Source organism: Pecten maximus, chromosome 11, assembly GCF_902652985.1.
Source record: "Pecten maximus chromosome 11, xPecMax1.1, whole genome shotgun sequence".
Lineage (NCBI taxonomy): Eukaryota > Metazoa > Mollusca > Bivalvia > Pectinida > Pectinidae > Pecten > Pecten maximus.
Window position 1 is genome coordinate 1,733,800 of NC_047025.1, and position 16,342 is coordinate 1,750,141.

Here is a 16,342-nt window from a genome sequence, read left to right on the forward strand (position 1 = left end):
CTTTTTTTTTCTTGATATTTCCATTTTCAGGAACATAAAACAGACAATTTCCTGTTCCATCATTTTTGAAATAATGAAAAATATTCCAATTACTTTTACTGGAAATGTCTGGGTTAGTGATACATCTTTGTAATCTCTGTCTTTATAATCAGACTTAAGTCCAAATGTTATACAGTGGACCCGCGATAATCCGGACGCCGATAGTCCGGAAAACTCACAGTCCGGACGGAAATGCACGGGAACGGATTTCCTTAACGTTATTTGTACTCACCAGTCCGGAAATTCGGATTCCGATTCCGGAAGCCCAATTTTGGGAACGGAACGTACTTTTCATTAGTAAATTTCCCTCAATAATCCGGACAATTTTTTCACCACGAGGAGAAAAAAAATGTCGGGGTAAGTTACCCGTATCGACAGCTGTACAAACTATCGCTTGACACTGTGCGTAGTCATAGCGACCGCTGCCAGGTCATAGCCCCGGGTGTTTACCTGTGTTACAATGTGTAGCTTTTGTTTTTATAACGGTACATTGCTTTTTCTCTACGACCTAAATGTTACAGAATTTATGCACAATCATACATTACGTGATACGATAATTAATTAATCTCAAATACATGTAATAAATTTATGATCGGTAATTAAACACGGATATCGGCTTTGTAACACCGTTACGTGAAACGACGACTCATTGAAAGATGCATGTTATTAATTACATACAAATTAACGTATTAAGCAGTGATCACAAGAACTGGGTTGATTACACACAAATTAGTCAAAAGTCGTCTGATACTTAACTAAGCGTCACATTGATAAGTGAATACGGGTTTAATAATTATCGGACATCTTGGGTAGTTCTCGCTGGTGTCGCGTACTTTTAAATAGATAGCTTGGGGTTTCTGGTACATAAAAATCATAAAAAAAAACATGGACTGACGGTAAGTTGTAAAATCCGGGTATTTTATTTAAGGTATTTAACGTTTGTAATTTCTACTTGTTTGTGAACCTCCGGGACGTGACACATTTGAGGTCACATATGCCCGCTATAAATAAAACAACTTTCACTTTACATGTTCTTTTAAAAACATAGTTTATTTTTTACTTTCTACAAAACAAAACAAGAATCATATCAGAAACATAAGTATATTTATTGTTAAAAAGACGTGTTTATGAAACGTCCCGGATTGTATATAATCAAGGGAGATAACTCTTACACGACAATTTTTTTGACCTGGTACACGAAATTCGGCAGTCCGGAAAACTCGTAATCCGGACAGTTTGGACTGGGAACGAAGGTGTTCGGATTATAGAGGGTCCACTGTATACCGAAGTCAATACAGAAATATACAGAATTTCAATATGAATTCAAAAAAGTTACAGCATGCAAGTTATGAGTAACTATGTACTGATGTAAATTTTGGTACTGTCAAATTTATCTTATGTAAGATATTAAAACAGAACTTTACTCCTTGGAAATTTTCAGGAAAGCAACAAGTAAGTTTATAAATTATGTTAAATAAAACTTTTCGAGTTCAGTCAAACAGAGACCACATACAAGTCATCATGATGAACAAATAATGCTGGCCGACACTCGTGTCTACCTACGTACCATCGGAGTCTGTGTTTCTGTTATCTTCATCCTTCAGCGAGGAGTTACTCTCGGGAGATGTGGGTGAGCGGGCATCGTCCAGACTTGAGCTGTCACTACTGGAGGTGATGATTTCCTTCCTCAACAGCTTGATCATGTCCGACGAGGCTGCTACGTCCATTGGAGTCTTACCCTGCAGATTTGGCTGTAGGGGATTGGCCCCATGCTTCAGTAGTAGTTCCACCAGCTACAGATACAAAACCACACATAGACACTCAGTATGATACTGCATTAATCATATCGTACAATATTTACCAATAACCACTAAAATTTAGTTTTGTATATATTAAAACAATTTTGGTTCATCTGTTCTAGATCTTAGGGCACGCTTTTCCAGTAAAACATCTACCCCACCCCAGGACTCCAGGTTTGGTTAAGGGGTACCACCCATAGAATTCATTTGATAAATTACAAAGTAATAGGAAGGCAATCCAACCATGGATAGAAGTGACTTATTGTGGAGTCCTGGGGTCAGATATAGATATTCGAATAAAATAGCCCTTATGCAGTATTCCTTGGTTTGGCCACTCTTAACTTTAGTTTCACCTCTCTGGCTGGGCCCCACTTTGTTGTTTACATTTTAACATTTTAAACATTTTAAAGTCATACTTAGCCAAAGAAGTTTCATCTATGATGGTTACCTTTAGCCAGAACTACCTTTGCCATCTATCTTTAGTTTCAAGAAGTTAAAAGCATCACCACACCATTCGGGAATTTCTTGGGTTTTTTGCACAATGTCTAGTACAGACAGTTGTTTAATGGTTAAGGAAATGTTTGGATATATCACTATGATAATCGTTACTAAACAATGATCAAGCAGCGAGATGTCCACATGATGTATGCCTACAGAAACTCTACAGAAAACAACCAACTGTAATCGCAGAAACCCTATCGTAGGCAAAGTTGGGAGGAAAGAAATGTAATATCTATCCGTAATAAGCCCAAACTTGGACTCAATACAGACAGTGGTTTTATTGCAGGGCAATTGGGACGATTGGGTATATTGCAGAATAAATGCAGCTGTTCCTTCACACAAGTCTTACAAAATTATAGCAGGTGGTATATATTGCTATCAAGTAATGAAATATCATTCTGACTAATGAGGTAAATAGAGGTTACACAACGAGTGGTTGCATGGATATGGAATTTATTTCACACGAGTAAGTTATTTTTCTAAAGTTACAAAAAACACCAGGTTTAGCGAATGTCTTTTGTAACTTTAAAAATAATAATTTATGAGTGTGAAATAGATTCCATATCCAAAAATCACAAGTCTTGTGACCTGTTTCTACCACAATAATATCGGCTTGAATCAAAGGAAAATGTGGCCAAGTCTTATTTCGAGTATGCAAATAAGGTGTACAGGTGAGGGCCGGGAACAGCTTATATGTGACATCATTAGATTATTGATGACGTTAATAACAATTGCAGGTCAAGTCAAGTTCAAATTCTTGACCAATCAAATGCCAGGAAGGTCATATTCCACTAATGGAATATAACATATATATCCAACAGTTGGCACATTTATAAAATAGCTTGAGAGTGTATTGCGCACGTCGTAGAAACATTCGCTATAAACTTCAACAAAACTAATTTGACCATGATATTGATCACTACCTTTCCATGGCCGTTACAGGCAGCATCGTGTAGTGGCGTGTCGTTTTCCAGTCCCTGGACATTGACATTAGCCCCGGCCTTCAACAGCTGTTTAGCAATCGGAAGATATCCTCTGTTACAAGCTTCGTGTAATGCTGTCCATCCTGTATATAGAAACAATAAGTTTAAACGTCCAGTAAAAGGTATTGTTTTCCCTACCCAACCCCAATATATCATGCACAAACCTTTTACGCTAGTTTCATATTCAAGTCATATATTCTGTCTCCACATATACATGTATGTAACTTTTGTAAAATTATTTTATAACGCTTTAATAGTTTGGCTTGTTCCTGTCTAAAAATTAATCCCTTGCAATTCTGTTCAAGTTTTTGAAGAAAAAAATACAACAGCAATACTTGACATCTTGAGTAAATTTAATTTAATTTCAGCATTGCTACTCTAGATCTGACCAACAACTGTAGGATACCTGACCATGACTATCAGTATACAACTGGGAATCAGGTAGTGAGTTTATCCATATAATATGTGCCGACAGATACTCTGTAGAAAACAAGATACTGTCAACACAGAAACCCTAACGTCGGCAAAAGTTCAATTCTGATTTTTTTTCAGATATATCTTAATTGTGATAGTATCAAAGTGTTGTTTTTTATTTGCCTGCACTAATTAATCAGAGATTAATTTACATTGTTTAATAAATTACATAGAAGTAATAGGAAGGCAATCCAACCCTGGATAGAAGTGATTTATTGTGGAGTCCCGGGGTCAGGTAGATATTTTAATGGAATGGCCCTAAGTAAAACAAATTTGAGAATACAAATGATTTTAACTGAAGCTAAATCATAGTGAAACATAATCTAGTTTAATACTGACCGATGGTTTTAATTCCAATTTGAGTCACTCACTTTTAACACATAATATTCCATATTTCTCGTTCTTGTTTATTGTGAATTCTTTGTGTTAAAGTGTTCGATGTCTAACAGTGATTTTCAGTTCAAAACTTCAAACCATGACAGTCAGACATCCGTTTATTATATGCCTTACAGAAACTCTGCAGAAAACCAGAATAGTGTTATCGCAGAAACCCTATCGTAGGCAAAACTGCATCCAGATGAAATAACGCTGCAGAAATTAATACAAATATCATACAAAATCAATCTTATCTGTCCTACATTTTTAAAATATCCATAGGCTTGTTTAAAAACAGTCAAATGCATCGCAAAATAAAACATGTCAAACTGCACGAAATCACTAATTTTCCAAATTCACTAAGTACATATATTTTAAAATCAAGATAAATCTCACTCTTCCTGAGAAGTAAGAGAAAAGCTGCCGTACATGTTTATTTCAATAAAGGCTTTTATTACTTCATGTTTTCAGTTTTTGTTAATCATTATAAAAAGTATTTTTTATTTCACTTTCATATTTCATATATACTTAACATTAGTTTACTCATTTGGCTTTAATTAGATCAAAATTCTTTACCAGTAAATTACATAATACCAGTAAATAAACATCTTTTTCTCCCAAAATTCATTTTCATTGATATTTCAATTTCATGCATTTTCAAAATATAATTTTTTATTTATTATTTTTTCTATCTAATAATGATAAATTTAACCTAATTTCAGCATTGCTACTCTGAGCAATAACTGTAGGATACCTGACCATGACTATCAGTATACAACTGAGAATCAGGTAGTGAGTTTATCCATATAATATGTGCCGACAGATACTCTGTAGAAAACAAGAAACTGTCAACGCAGAAACCCTAACGTCGGCAAAAGTTGATGTCTTTTTTTTTCAGATATCTTAATTGTGATAGTATAAAAGTGATGTTTTTTTATTCGCCCGCACTAATCAGAGTAATTTTATTTCACGTTTCACATTTCATATATTTAACATTAGTTTCCCCGTTTGGCTTTAATTTGATCAACATTCTTTACCAGTAAATTACATAATACGGGTAAATAAACATCTTTCTTCACAAAATTCATTTTCATTGATATTTCAATTTCATTCACTTGCAAAATTTTTTTTTCTTATTTTTATTTATTATTTTAACTATCTTTTAACTATTGTTTTATCTAATGATAATAAATTAAACCTAATTTCAGCATTGCTACTCTGACCAATAACTGTAGGATACCTGACCATGACTATCAGTATATACAACTGGAAATCAGGTAGTGAGTTTATCCATATAATATGTGCCGACAGATACTCTGTAGAAAACAAGAAACTGTCAATGTAGAAACCCTAACGTCGGCAAAAATTGTTATCTTCTTCTTTTTTTTCCTCAGATATCTTAATTGTGATAGTATAAAAGTGTTGTTTTTTATTTGCCTGCACTAATCAGAGATTAATTTACATTGTTTAATAAATTAAATAGAAGTAATAGGAAGGCAATCCAACCATGTATAGAAGTGATTTATTGTGGAGTCCTGGGGTCAGGTAGATATTTTAGTGGAATAGCACTCAGTAAAACATGTTTGAGAATACAACAAATGATTTTAACTAAAACTAAAGCATAGTGAAACCTTTCTAGTTTAATACTGACCGATGGTTTTAATTCCAATTTGAGTCACTCACTTTTAACACATAATATTCCATATTTCTCGTTCTTGTTTATTGTGAATTCTTTGTGTTTAAGTGTTCGATGTCTAACAGTGATTATCAGTTCAAACTTCAAACCATGACAGTCAAACATCCGTTTATTATATGCCTTACAGAAACTCTGCAGAAAACCAGAATAGAGTTATCGCAGAAACCCTATCGTAGGCAAAACTGCTTCAAGATCAAATAACACTGAAGAAATTTTACAAATATCATACAAAATCATCAATCTTATCTGTCCTACATTTTTAGATTATCCATAGACTTGTTTAAACACAGTCAAATGCATCGCAAAATAAAACATGTCAAACTGCACAAATTATCAATTTTCCAAATTCACCCAGTACATACACTTTAAAATCAAGATAAATCTCACTCTTTCTGGGATGTAAGAGAAAATATGCCTTACATATTTAGGTTTCTATTTCAATAAAGGCTTTTATAAATTCATGTTTTCAGTTTTTGTTAATCATTATAAAAAGGATTTTTTATTTCACTTTCACATTTCATATATTTAACATTAGTTTACTCATTTGGCTTTAATTAAATCAAAATTCTTTAACAGTAAATTACATAATACCAGTAGATATTCATTGATACTTCAATTTCAAGCATTTTCAAAATATAATTTTTCATTTATTATTTTTTCTATCTAATAATGATAAATTTAACCTAATTTCAGCATTACTACTCTGACCAATAACTGTAGGATACCTGACCATGACTATCAGTATACAACTGGAAATCAGGTAGTGAGATTATCCATATAATATGTGCCGACAGATACTCTGTAGAAAACAAGAAACTGTCAACGCAGAAACCCTAACGCCGGCAAAAGTTGATGTTTTTTTTTTCTCCAGATATCTTAATTGTGATAGTATAAAAGTGATGTTTTTTATTCGCCCGCACTAATCAGAGTAATTCTATTTCACGTTTCACATTTCATATATTTAACATTAGTTTACCCGTTTGGCTTTAATTTGATCAACATTCTTTACCAGTAAATTACATAATACGGGTAAATAAACATTTTTCTTCACAAAATTCATTTTCATTGATATTTCAATTTCATTCACTTGCAAAATTTTTTTTTCTTATTTTTATTTATTATTTTATCTATCTTTTAACTATTGTTTTATCTAATAATGATAAATTAAACCTAATTTCAGCATTACTACTCTGACCAATAACTGTAGGATACCTGACCATGACTATCAGTATACAACTGGGAATCAGATAGTGAGTTTATCCATATAATATGTGCCGACAGATACTCTGTAGAAAACATGAAACTTAACGCAGAAACCCTAACGTCGGCAAAAGTTGATGTCTTTTGGTGTTTTTTTTTTTGTGGGGAGGGGTTGGGGGGGGGGGGAATATCTTAATTGTGATAGAAGAAAAGTGTTGGATTTCTATGTGTCCAGACTAATCAGAGATCGATTAATATTTATCCTAAACCTTTTTCTATCCAATAAGAAAATAAAATGCAAAGGGCCATTTTCAAATTGTTTTTTTCGTGTTCCAGAGAATAATGTTATTATCCAGTATGTATTTATTATCCAAACGTTTTCCGAACCAATATTTTTTTCCAAATAAATTGCATTATTTAATATTATTTCAACATTGACAGTATTTTGAAAACTTGTGTTTTCAATCATCAACTATACTTCAGTTGCCAAATAAATCATCAAATCAAAATGGAACGGCCTTGTCAGCCATTTTGTTTACTACAAAACGTAAGCTAACGTTGGTCAAGGGAGATAACTACAAATTTTAAAGTATCGCGATACATTAAAAATCAAGGATAGGCGATTCATCGATGCACCACTGCGATCCAATACACTGATGCATCGGTGAATTGTTATACCACTACTAACCAGCAAAGTCGGCTACATTGACATCAGCTCCGGCTTTAATGAGCTTCTTGGTTTGTTTGATGTCTCCTTTGATTGCCGCAAGATGTAAAGGTGTCTCTCCCCGCTCGTTGCGCTTGTGAACTTTTTTGTCACCAGGGGTGCGCTTCGGTCCTATCTGGCCTACTGGCTGAGGCGAGGTGGGTTTGGACGTCGAATCTGTTGGAGATGGTGCAAAGAATGAAATTACATCCATATACCATCTAAATACATTATTAATTAAAAAAAATTAGAAAAAAAAAATACTTCCTAACACACTATTAAATTTGTAAATGTAAACTTTAGTTATTTTACAACAATTGCAAAAAAAGTTATATATTAACTGATATCAATCACTCGTTGGCCTGGATGGAAATGCGTGAGAGGTCTTACTGTGGGAGGAAACCGGAGTACCCGGAGAAAACCCACGTGGTCGGGCAGATATCCCCAAATTAAACCTTTTCACGTCCGATCAGGGAATCGAACCCCGGCCACATAGGTGAAAGGCAAGTGACGCACTCTTTGGATTTCAGAAATCAGAATATCGTTAAAAAAAACAATATTTTGGCAATTAGTACAATTTACCATGAAAACTCTGGCAGGGTAATCCCAGTTTCACTGACCTTGACCTTATAGCAATGCTGATCAACCTTACCTTGTGATGTCTCATCTGTTAGTCGCATCAGAAACAACATCTGCTGACGCTCAGACAGTGGGCCAGTTCGGGGTGATGTGATACCGCTGGGATTTTTGGGAGTAGGAGGGGCATTAGACGGTGTGGGTGATGGCTCAGAGTTCAGTGGCTTCTTTCTCTTAGGGGTCGCTTTCCGTTCTACAATGTAAAATATACATGAGAATTATTTTATCATAATCATATATGCTTTTAATCCTATTTTGACGAAAATGGAACTAAGAAAAGTTCATTATGTGTCTTGTCGAAAGTTGATTAATTTTCCCATCTGACTGAACAGCATTGATGTCCTATCCTTAAATAACTTTCAACCTAATATCGGCATCCACGTATCATTATTTACAACAGAATACTTCTAAAACAAATCGAAACCAGATTTTTGAATGGACAAATGTATCAATTTATCACCCTGTTTACTTGCAGTGACCAGCATAGCATTACAAATGGTTAAGTAACAATCACTACATTTAGATTACAGTGTACTATCAATTTAACGGACGAAAACCAAGCAGCCAAGAACCAAGTAGACATTACAAATGCATGAAATGGCCCCCACACATTGACCCAAATTTGTCAAAATATACAGTCTTTTAAATCTAAACAGTTTTTTTTACAGTTACCTTCGTCTTCACAGGGACTGGGTTCAGTTGCAAGCAGTTTTCGTTTCAGTGTTTTACTATCTGACTGGGGTGTCCGTACAAAAAGTGTCTTCTCCTGTAAAATGTCAATCAATTTAAACATAATTATATCTATCATTTAAGCTAGTTTTGTTTAACCTCCTATTAACAGCCAGGGTCATTTAAGGACGTGCCTGGTTTTGGAGGTGGAAGAAAGCTGGAGTACCCGGAGAAAAACCACGGTCAGTACCAGGCAACTGCTCCACATGGGTTTCGAACTCGTGACCCAGACGTGGAATTCGAAGGCTAGTGATAAAAGTGTTGGTACACCTTAACCACCATGTATTAATCATAATACACAAAATAAATCTACTCTTACATCACTTAATGGTCAAATTCCAAGATGTCAGGTCTTGTTATTGTGACCCAGACGTGAAACTAAACATGTACAAACCAAGGAGAAAGATGTATCTAGTACTTCTAGCAAAATATAGTAAGTGACAACAAGAGATCAAGAAGAGTTAAATAATTTTGAATAACCAGCCAATTGACCATGATGCTATATATAACAGGGCTTTTTCTCACTGGTTTCAAAATTTTGGAAAGGGCCTTTTTGTTTCATTTTGGGAAGAAAATTGGTGAATTGGAAAAGATTTTTTCAGGAGTAAACTGCAAATTTTTGGAATTTGGCTTAAATATGAAATAATTCCAATTGGGAAGCCCCGATATATCTAGCTTGCTTTCTTTAAAGCTTTGGTATACACAATCATGACATTGGACATTTATTTTACACAATATCTATATTAACAAATTCAATCAACATTTTGGAGGTCAACTGTTTGGGGAAAAATGTTGCATAATTATTTGAAAATTAACTGAATAAACTTGCTTAGAAACATCCTTCATTTGTATAAAATGAACATGTAGTGAATTCATTTAAAATGTTAATTAAGAAATACTGGTATTAAATCATAAAGTATACCTTTCTAGGAGGTGATTTCTTGTCAGACATATCCGGCAATGACAACACTGAGTATTGTAACGAAGGCATGCAGGCTTCTTGACACTTGAACTTGGTTCTAGGTGACCAGACATTTGGCTTTCTTTGTTGCAACCGAGCAAATGTGATTTTTGTCATTTATCCTTGGCATCTGAAAGAAAAAGATTTTTTTTTTAACTATTTTATTTGAAGAAAAATTGAAGACATCATGAAAGGTATGATATGAACATACCAAGTGAAAACAACAAACATATGACCATGAATACACTATGAAAACCGTATGAAAACATTGTCTCTCGTGCTGATTTCCCACACATCACATCAGAAAAATATCAATACGCTTGAAAAAAAGTCCTCGTTTCATTTCCGTAAATTATGTTTTCTTTGTAATCTATTTACATAAATTAAATCTAATTTAACACAAATTATTGTATTTGATGTTATTTCATGTCTCTTTGTTTTAAATAACAAGCAAAAAATAAATAAACTACTGCAAACTGCGGAGCGGAAGGACACGGTAAACGATGGTGCATAGACGGGATCTCCCGGCTGTTCTAATAATTTGGCGTGTCGTCGTATACATGACAAATTTTTCTTTTTAATAAAATTTCTCGTTTTCTCGATAAATTTTTAAAAAAAAAAAGAGGTTATGTAAATATATGAATTGAATAGATTACCGCGCGCCTCGGAGGATATGTAGCTAGCTACTGGTAATCATAGCCGCAATGAAAATTTAAAAAAATCTATTCAATCCATATATAACAATGGATTCTCTAATGTGGTCAGAGATCCAATTATGCAACTAATTAAAACAATGGCACTGGACATTACAGACACATACTCTATAATTTTTTTTTAAATTTTATTTCATTTTACTTTGGCATTAATTTAGTATAACTTACAAGTTCTATTGTATAAAACAAATAATTACTCATCATAATCATCAGAAGTCCATCATATTATCAAACATTAGTTCTTTTAAATTGTCAGTTTTAAAGGATCAAAAAGCAATACATCATTTAACTACATTTTTTGTCTTACAAAATTGTTAAGGATTTTTACAAGATGAAATTAAAGATTTTGAATATGTCCTAAAAAGTTTATATTCCCCATAACTTACTTTTCATATATATATAAACATAAATTATTAAATAGTGTGCGGTTTTTTTTTATTACCATTATAAGACTTTGCAAATAACACAGATAAATATATCTATATATTTATAATTAATAAAATTGTACTTTTTGTAATAAATATAAATAAACATGATGCATCTTTATGAGAATGTGAAAATTGTTTTATATAAATCTATATTACACTTGTAGTAAGTGGTCGGTAGCTATATATATTTAGTGATAATCTCATACAGGAAGTAAACATCAATTATCTCCCTTTGATATGAGGAATTTTAAACATGTCTGACTGAGTGCACATGACCTTGCATTACAGATACAAATCCGTCTAGAAGAAAGTCATTATCGTGGGGTTAGAGTTTCAGCCCAGCAAATAAATCAAAATGAAGAAATTTCTAGTGTACAATACACATTTTTAAGGTCTTGTTTAATGTTTTCTCGTCTGAACTTTGTATAATGTCTGGGTAATTATGTATGCTTGTAATACACACGTATGTGGCATTTGCTTGCAGTTTTCATCAATGGGCCCAGCACAAAGGCAAAACATGGGGTCAACTAGCTGGAGCAATGTGTATTGGAATGCAATCTACACAATTTAATTACCTTATTGCAATCTGATTAAAAGATTAGACATGGAATTAGATAAACAATACATGTTAATTAATCATATTAAAAATTGTAAACTAAATATAGGCCATTATAAATAAAATCTATATTTACCTAAATCCAGTTTGTTTACACGTATAAAAAAATTTCACCACTATAACATTTCTTTTATATAAATAAATAAATGTTCAGTCCTTTATATATGCTATAAGTCTGCCTTGTTGTAGGCTCAATGATATATACAGAATATATCAATATACAATAAATAAATGTGTAGTCTATAAATAACGCCAGGCCTACAAATATTTCCAATGTTTTGGTAATACAGAATCAATCTTAAATATGTAGCTCATTATAAATTCAATATTTTGATGATAAAATGAGATAAAATACATTCTAATAAATTTTTTCGGGTACAGACTTTTTCTAGGTCAGTCAGGTTTAGGCAAACTGTTATGTTTTTAGCCTTAGTGCTTGAGGCTTAAATTACACTTTTTTTACAGGACATGGAATTCATATTTCAGGCAAGTTTGGAACATGAGACTTCCTTAGAAATGTTTAACCAATATTAAAATTTAAACTTTCTAAAACTGTGAGAACAGAAACATAAAAGCCTTTAAATTTCACCAAAAACATGTCACCACATGCACAGCACTGTTATGAAATCTATCCATCACATTCAAACTATAGCATGAACTTTTTTACCCAGAAAACCACCCAAATGAGTTCATCCATAGAGAAATGAGAGAACTACACAAAACATATGTTACTATAATTGATTTTCACACACATGTACATCCACAATGAATATTGACCAGACAACTGCTTTTCCATACATAAATTCATTGACAGTCCTATATACAAAAATATACCAATATGCATATATATATGCCAGTAAAATTAAGTATATATACAAGCTTAAGGCCTATAATATGTGAGTCATGGGTGAAAGTGTCCCGGTTCATGTAATACTGAAATAGCTGGTTTGGTCAAAATTTAACATAGTCATATATGGGGGAAACATTCAAAAATACTGAATTCAGTATTAATACTGAACATTTTCATCGATGATGAGTGCATGCGTAACTTTATGTTCGTATGTACTGCACATATTTTTTCCGCATGAATGTAATACTTAATCTCATCAATGAACAGGTATGTATAGGTGCAATATTATGTACTCAATACAGAACAGCTAATACAAATTTAAACACATTTTATAGAAACAAAAATATTGGTATGTCTTCAAAATTACGATAATCATAAATTTTGATAACTGTTTGTCTGGGGTTATCATTCTGAGGAGAGATATATGGGTAGTAGCTGTTGGCTACATTTAAGTTGGCTGAATAACATATAAGAAGCATATCGTATATTTTTTAGAGCAACAGGACAAAAGTGCTGGGCATCGATGAAAATTATGCTTAATGTAAGATGTCATCCTGTAATAGTGGAAGAAATTTTCATAATAGCAACATTTAACAGTCCATATTATTGAAAGTTACTTGAATTCTAATATGTTTTAAATGCAAAATCTTAAGGAATTGACAAAAAGACAATAATTTCTTTTTGATCTTAATAAACTATTGTTAAAGAAAGAAATTCTAAACAATCAGTGAGTAAACTAAAATGGTATGTAACTATGTATCCTTTGAAATTTTATAATTCTTGACCAAAAGATATTGCAAATTCAACTTTCCACACGCAAAGTTGATGATTTGAACAGAACCAGAATGTGTCAAAGTTGATTCAATAAATACTTATTGGTATACTCCACAAGGTAGTTGGTGATATCAATTTCCTATGAAACAAAAACACAACAAGTCGGGATGGAACACCCCAGCTCTGATCACCATCTGAGATTGAATTGCCAAAGATAATATTGACTGAGCTATTGCATACATATATATCAAAATTAAATAAACACCTGCAGTCTGTCTGAATTCAAAGAAGCCTGTGAAGACAGAAAGGCCTTGTGAAAGTGGAAGTTTTTTTCTTAAACTAAGGATAATTCCAAGTCATTAATTATCAATACCCGAATGGATTGGAGTTTCCTTTATCATAATACTGTGAAATTTTAAACAGAAAACATGAATGAAAATCCCTAAACCTTTCTCTAGAGTGATTCCAGAGTAACCACAGAAATAATAACACAAATAGTTTGGTTTGTTTTTGTTTAACATCCTATAACATCCAGGGTCATGCCAAGTTTGGAAGTGGAGGAAAGCCAGAGCAGCCGGAGAAAAACCACCGGCCTACAGTCAGTACCTGGCAACTGCCCCACGTAGGTTTCGAACTCGCAACCCAGAGGTGGAGGGCTAGTGATAAAGTGTCGGGACACCTTAGCCACCGCGGCCCCAACAAACACAAATAGCCTTTAGGAATCCGAACAATGAAACGTTATACGCTGTTGGCCATCATACAGTAGACATGTAAAAATATGCTATGCAATACCCATTATCACTAAATAGTCCACACAAAAATTACAAATACTTATTTAGATGACATAGTATACATATATGTACCGTGTAATTGTTATTTACACAGAATAACAGTAACAGACCAACTGCTCTCATGCATTTCACTTCATAGCTCTGGGTCTGAATATTTTGATAGAAATTTCTATTTTAAAATGATGTTTTATATGTGCTATGTAAGAACAATAAAGCTATATGGGCCAATCTGTGAAATAATGTCTTTATATAACAGTAGAACACTACCAATACAATCAGCAGGTAAAATCTTTACGACAGTCTATCATAACTTAAATTATGTGATAAAAATGGCCAGGAGGCCTTTAATTAGCCTATGTTGGAGCCATGCAGAACTTACAATATAGAATATAGTATAAATTAGGCATACAAACTTGTCCAGGTCATGTAAATTATTTTGTCACTGGGCACTGTTTTTCAATTTATAATTTCAGTACAAGCTGATTCAGCATTTGTTTTAACAAGATATTCTATAACTGTATAGTTTATACACACTCAAAATTTGTCCCCTAAATTACATATCAGTGGTAATTATATAACAGTACCAGCCAATTTGCACTGCACCAATTTTACGTAGGACAGTCCATACATGAAATCATGTCATAAATTGACACAATACCATTTCAAATTTCAAAAGATCATTTATTATCCTGACTTATAATCTGTCAGACTGGTGAACCTTGTGTTAGATGTATACATATATACATAATATTACTATCTAACACAGTAAGTATACATGATTGAATGGGATATTGTTCACAACACATAAATACATCTCGGCTACAACACATCTCCATTATTATAGCTAAACCAGGTCATGTTCCACTTAGTCATGTCTCAATTTCTTTGACACATCAATAATAATAATAGTGCGATAACTTATGCTATTAAAACATTTGTGTTGTATGTATGGTAATTGTGGGTGAGGCTAACATATTGAGGTCTTAATTGAATTCGATATCAAAGTTATATTTGCAAATATGACAAATCCAACACCAAACAAAATCTAGAACACACCGCTACTCGACACGTTGCATGTTCTAAAATCAACAAGATTGGCATCTATCTCGTCAAGTTTATTTGCCAACCAACATGGACACTGTATGATACATCTAAATGGGGTCTAAATATGGCAATGATTGAGAATGGGCAGATGTGGAATGTCCAAACGAACTGAAATTCTGTAAGGAAAGTGCATGCATTCTTCTGGCATGTGTTCCAGTAAAACGGATGTATTCTCGACATAAGCAGGGAATAAGATATAAACCGTTATGAATTCATTAAACGTATATCATCAGTGTACGACGGTATTAGGTGCTGGGGTTGGGAAGACCTGTAAATAATAATAATCTTGATTTACTACGAAAACAAAGACAATAATTTCGGGATCAATTCTGGCGATAGCGTGGTATACGAGCTGGGGACCACTCACTTTACATGCATTATACACCAGAAAAATCGACATTTTAAAACAAACTATTGGTGGTTCCTTGTGGGAAAATTATCGTAGAATCCAAAGAGCACCTCAAAAAATTTATAGCTGTTGTCAATTTCCAATAATATCGTATTTTTTAAGGGTTACTCACCTTCGGAGGTCGTATGGCTTTGATTCTACGCGGGCAAAAGCTTATTTTTGATTGGTTAGATTTAGGGAAATTTCTGCAAAATTTTGTAACGAATGTGTTGATTGGTCAGATGTTGAAATGTCGCTTAGAAGATACATTGCGAGATGTCTTTTCTATACGTTTAATTTGCTTTATTGTAGTAAAACACTAAATTAAGATATATTTTATTAGTGACAAACTAAAAACATAAAATAGTGAACTACTACTTCAACCGAATCAATCAACCGTGTCCAAACATTTTATAATATGGCGGCGGACATGTTATTTAGGCCATGGACAAAATGTAAATTTACAACGTTTTGTGGATTTTTTGCACCTTAAAATTGCTATTTATTGTTTTAAACGAGTGTTAACTATACAGTTGTGTGTAACCAGGCTGGATATAACATCATGTCTTTGTAATGTGC

General features: G+C 33.2%; 1 protein-coding gene across 1 annotated transcript in view; it reads right to left on the reverse strand.

Annotated features, from left to right (window-relative positions):
• The window catches only part of LOC117337327 (ankyrin repeat domain-containing protein 11-like), a 29,458-nt gene extending 13,522 nt beyond the window's left edge, over positions 1-15,936 (reverse strand). The window contains exons 1-7 of the mRNA XM_033898247.1: positions 15,897-15,936; positions 10,061-10,229; positions 9,082-9,175; positions 8,426-8,602; positions 7,756-7,950; positions 3,263-3,405; positions 1,607-1,832 (exon numbers count right to left, since the gene is read on the reverse strand). Coding sequence (XP_033754138.1) covers positions 1,607-1,832; positions 3,263-3,405; positions 7,756-7,950; positions 8,426-8,602; positions 9,082-9,175; positions 10,061-10,216 — 991 coding nt within the window. The 5' untranslated portion in view covers positions 10,217-10,229; positions 15,897-15,936. The remainder of the gene's footprint in view (positions 1-1,606; positions 1,833-3,262; positions 3,406-7,755; positions 7,951-8,425; positions 8,603-9,081; positions 9,176-10,060; positions 10,230-15,896) is intronic.
• Positions 15,937-16,342: the final 406 nt, after the last annotated feature.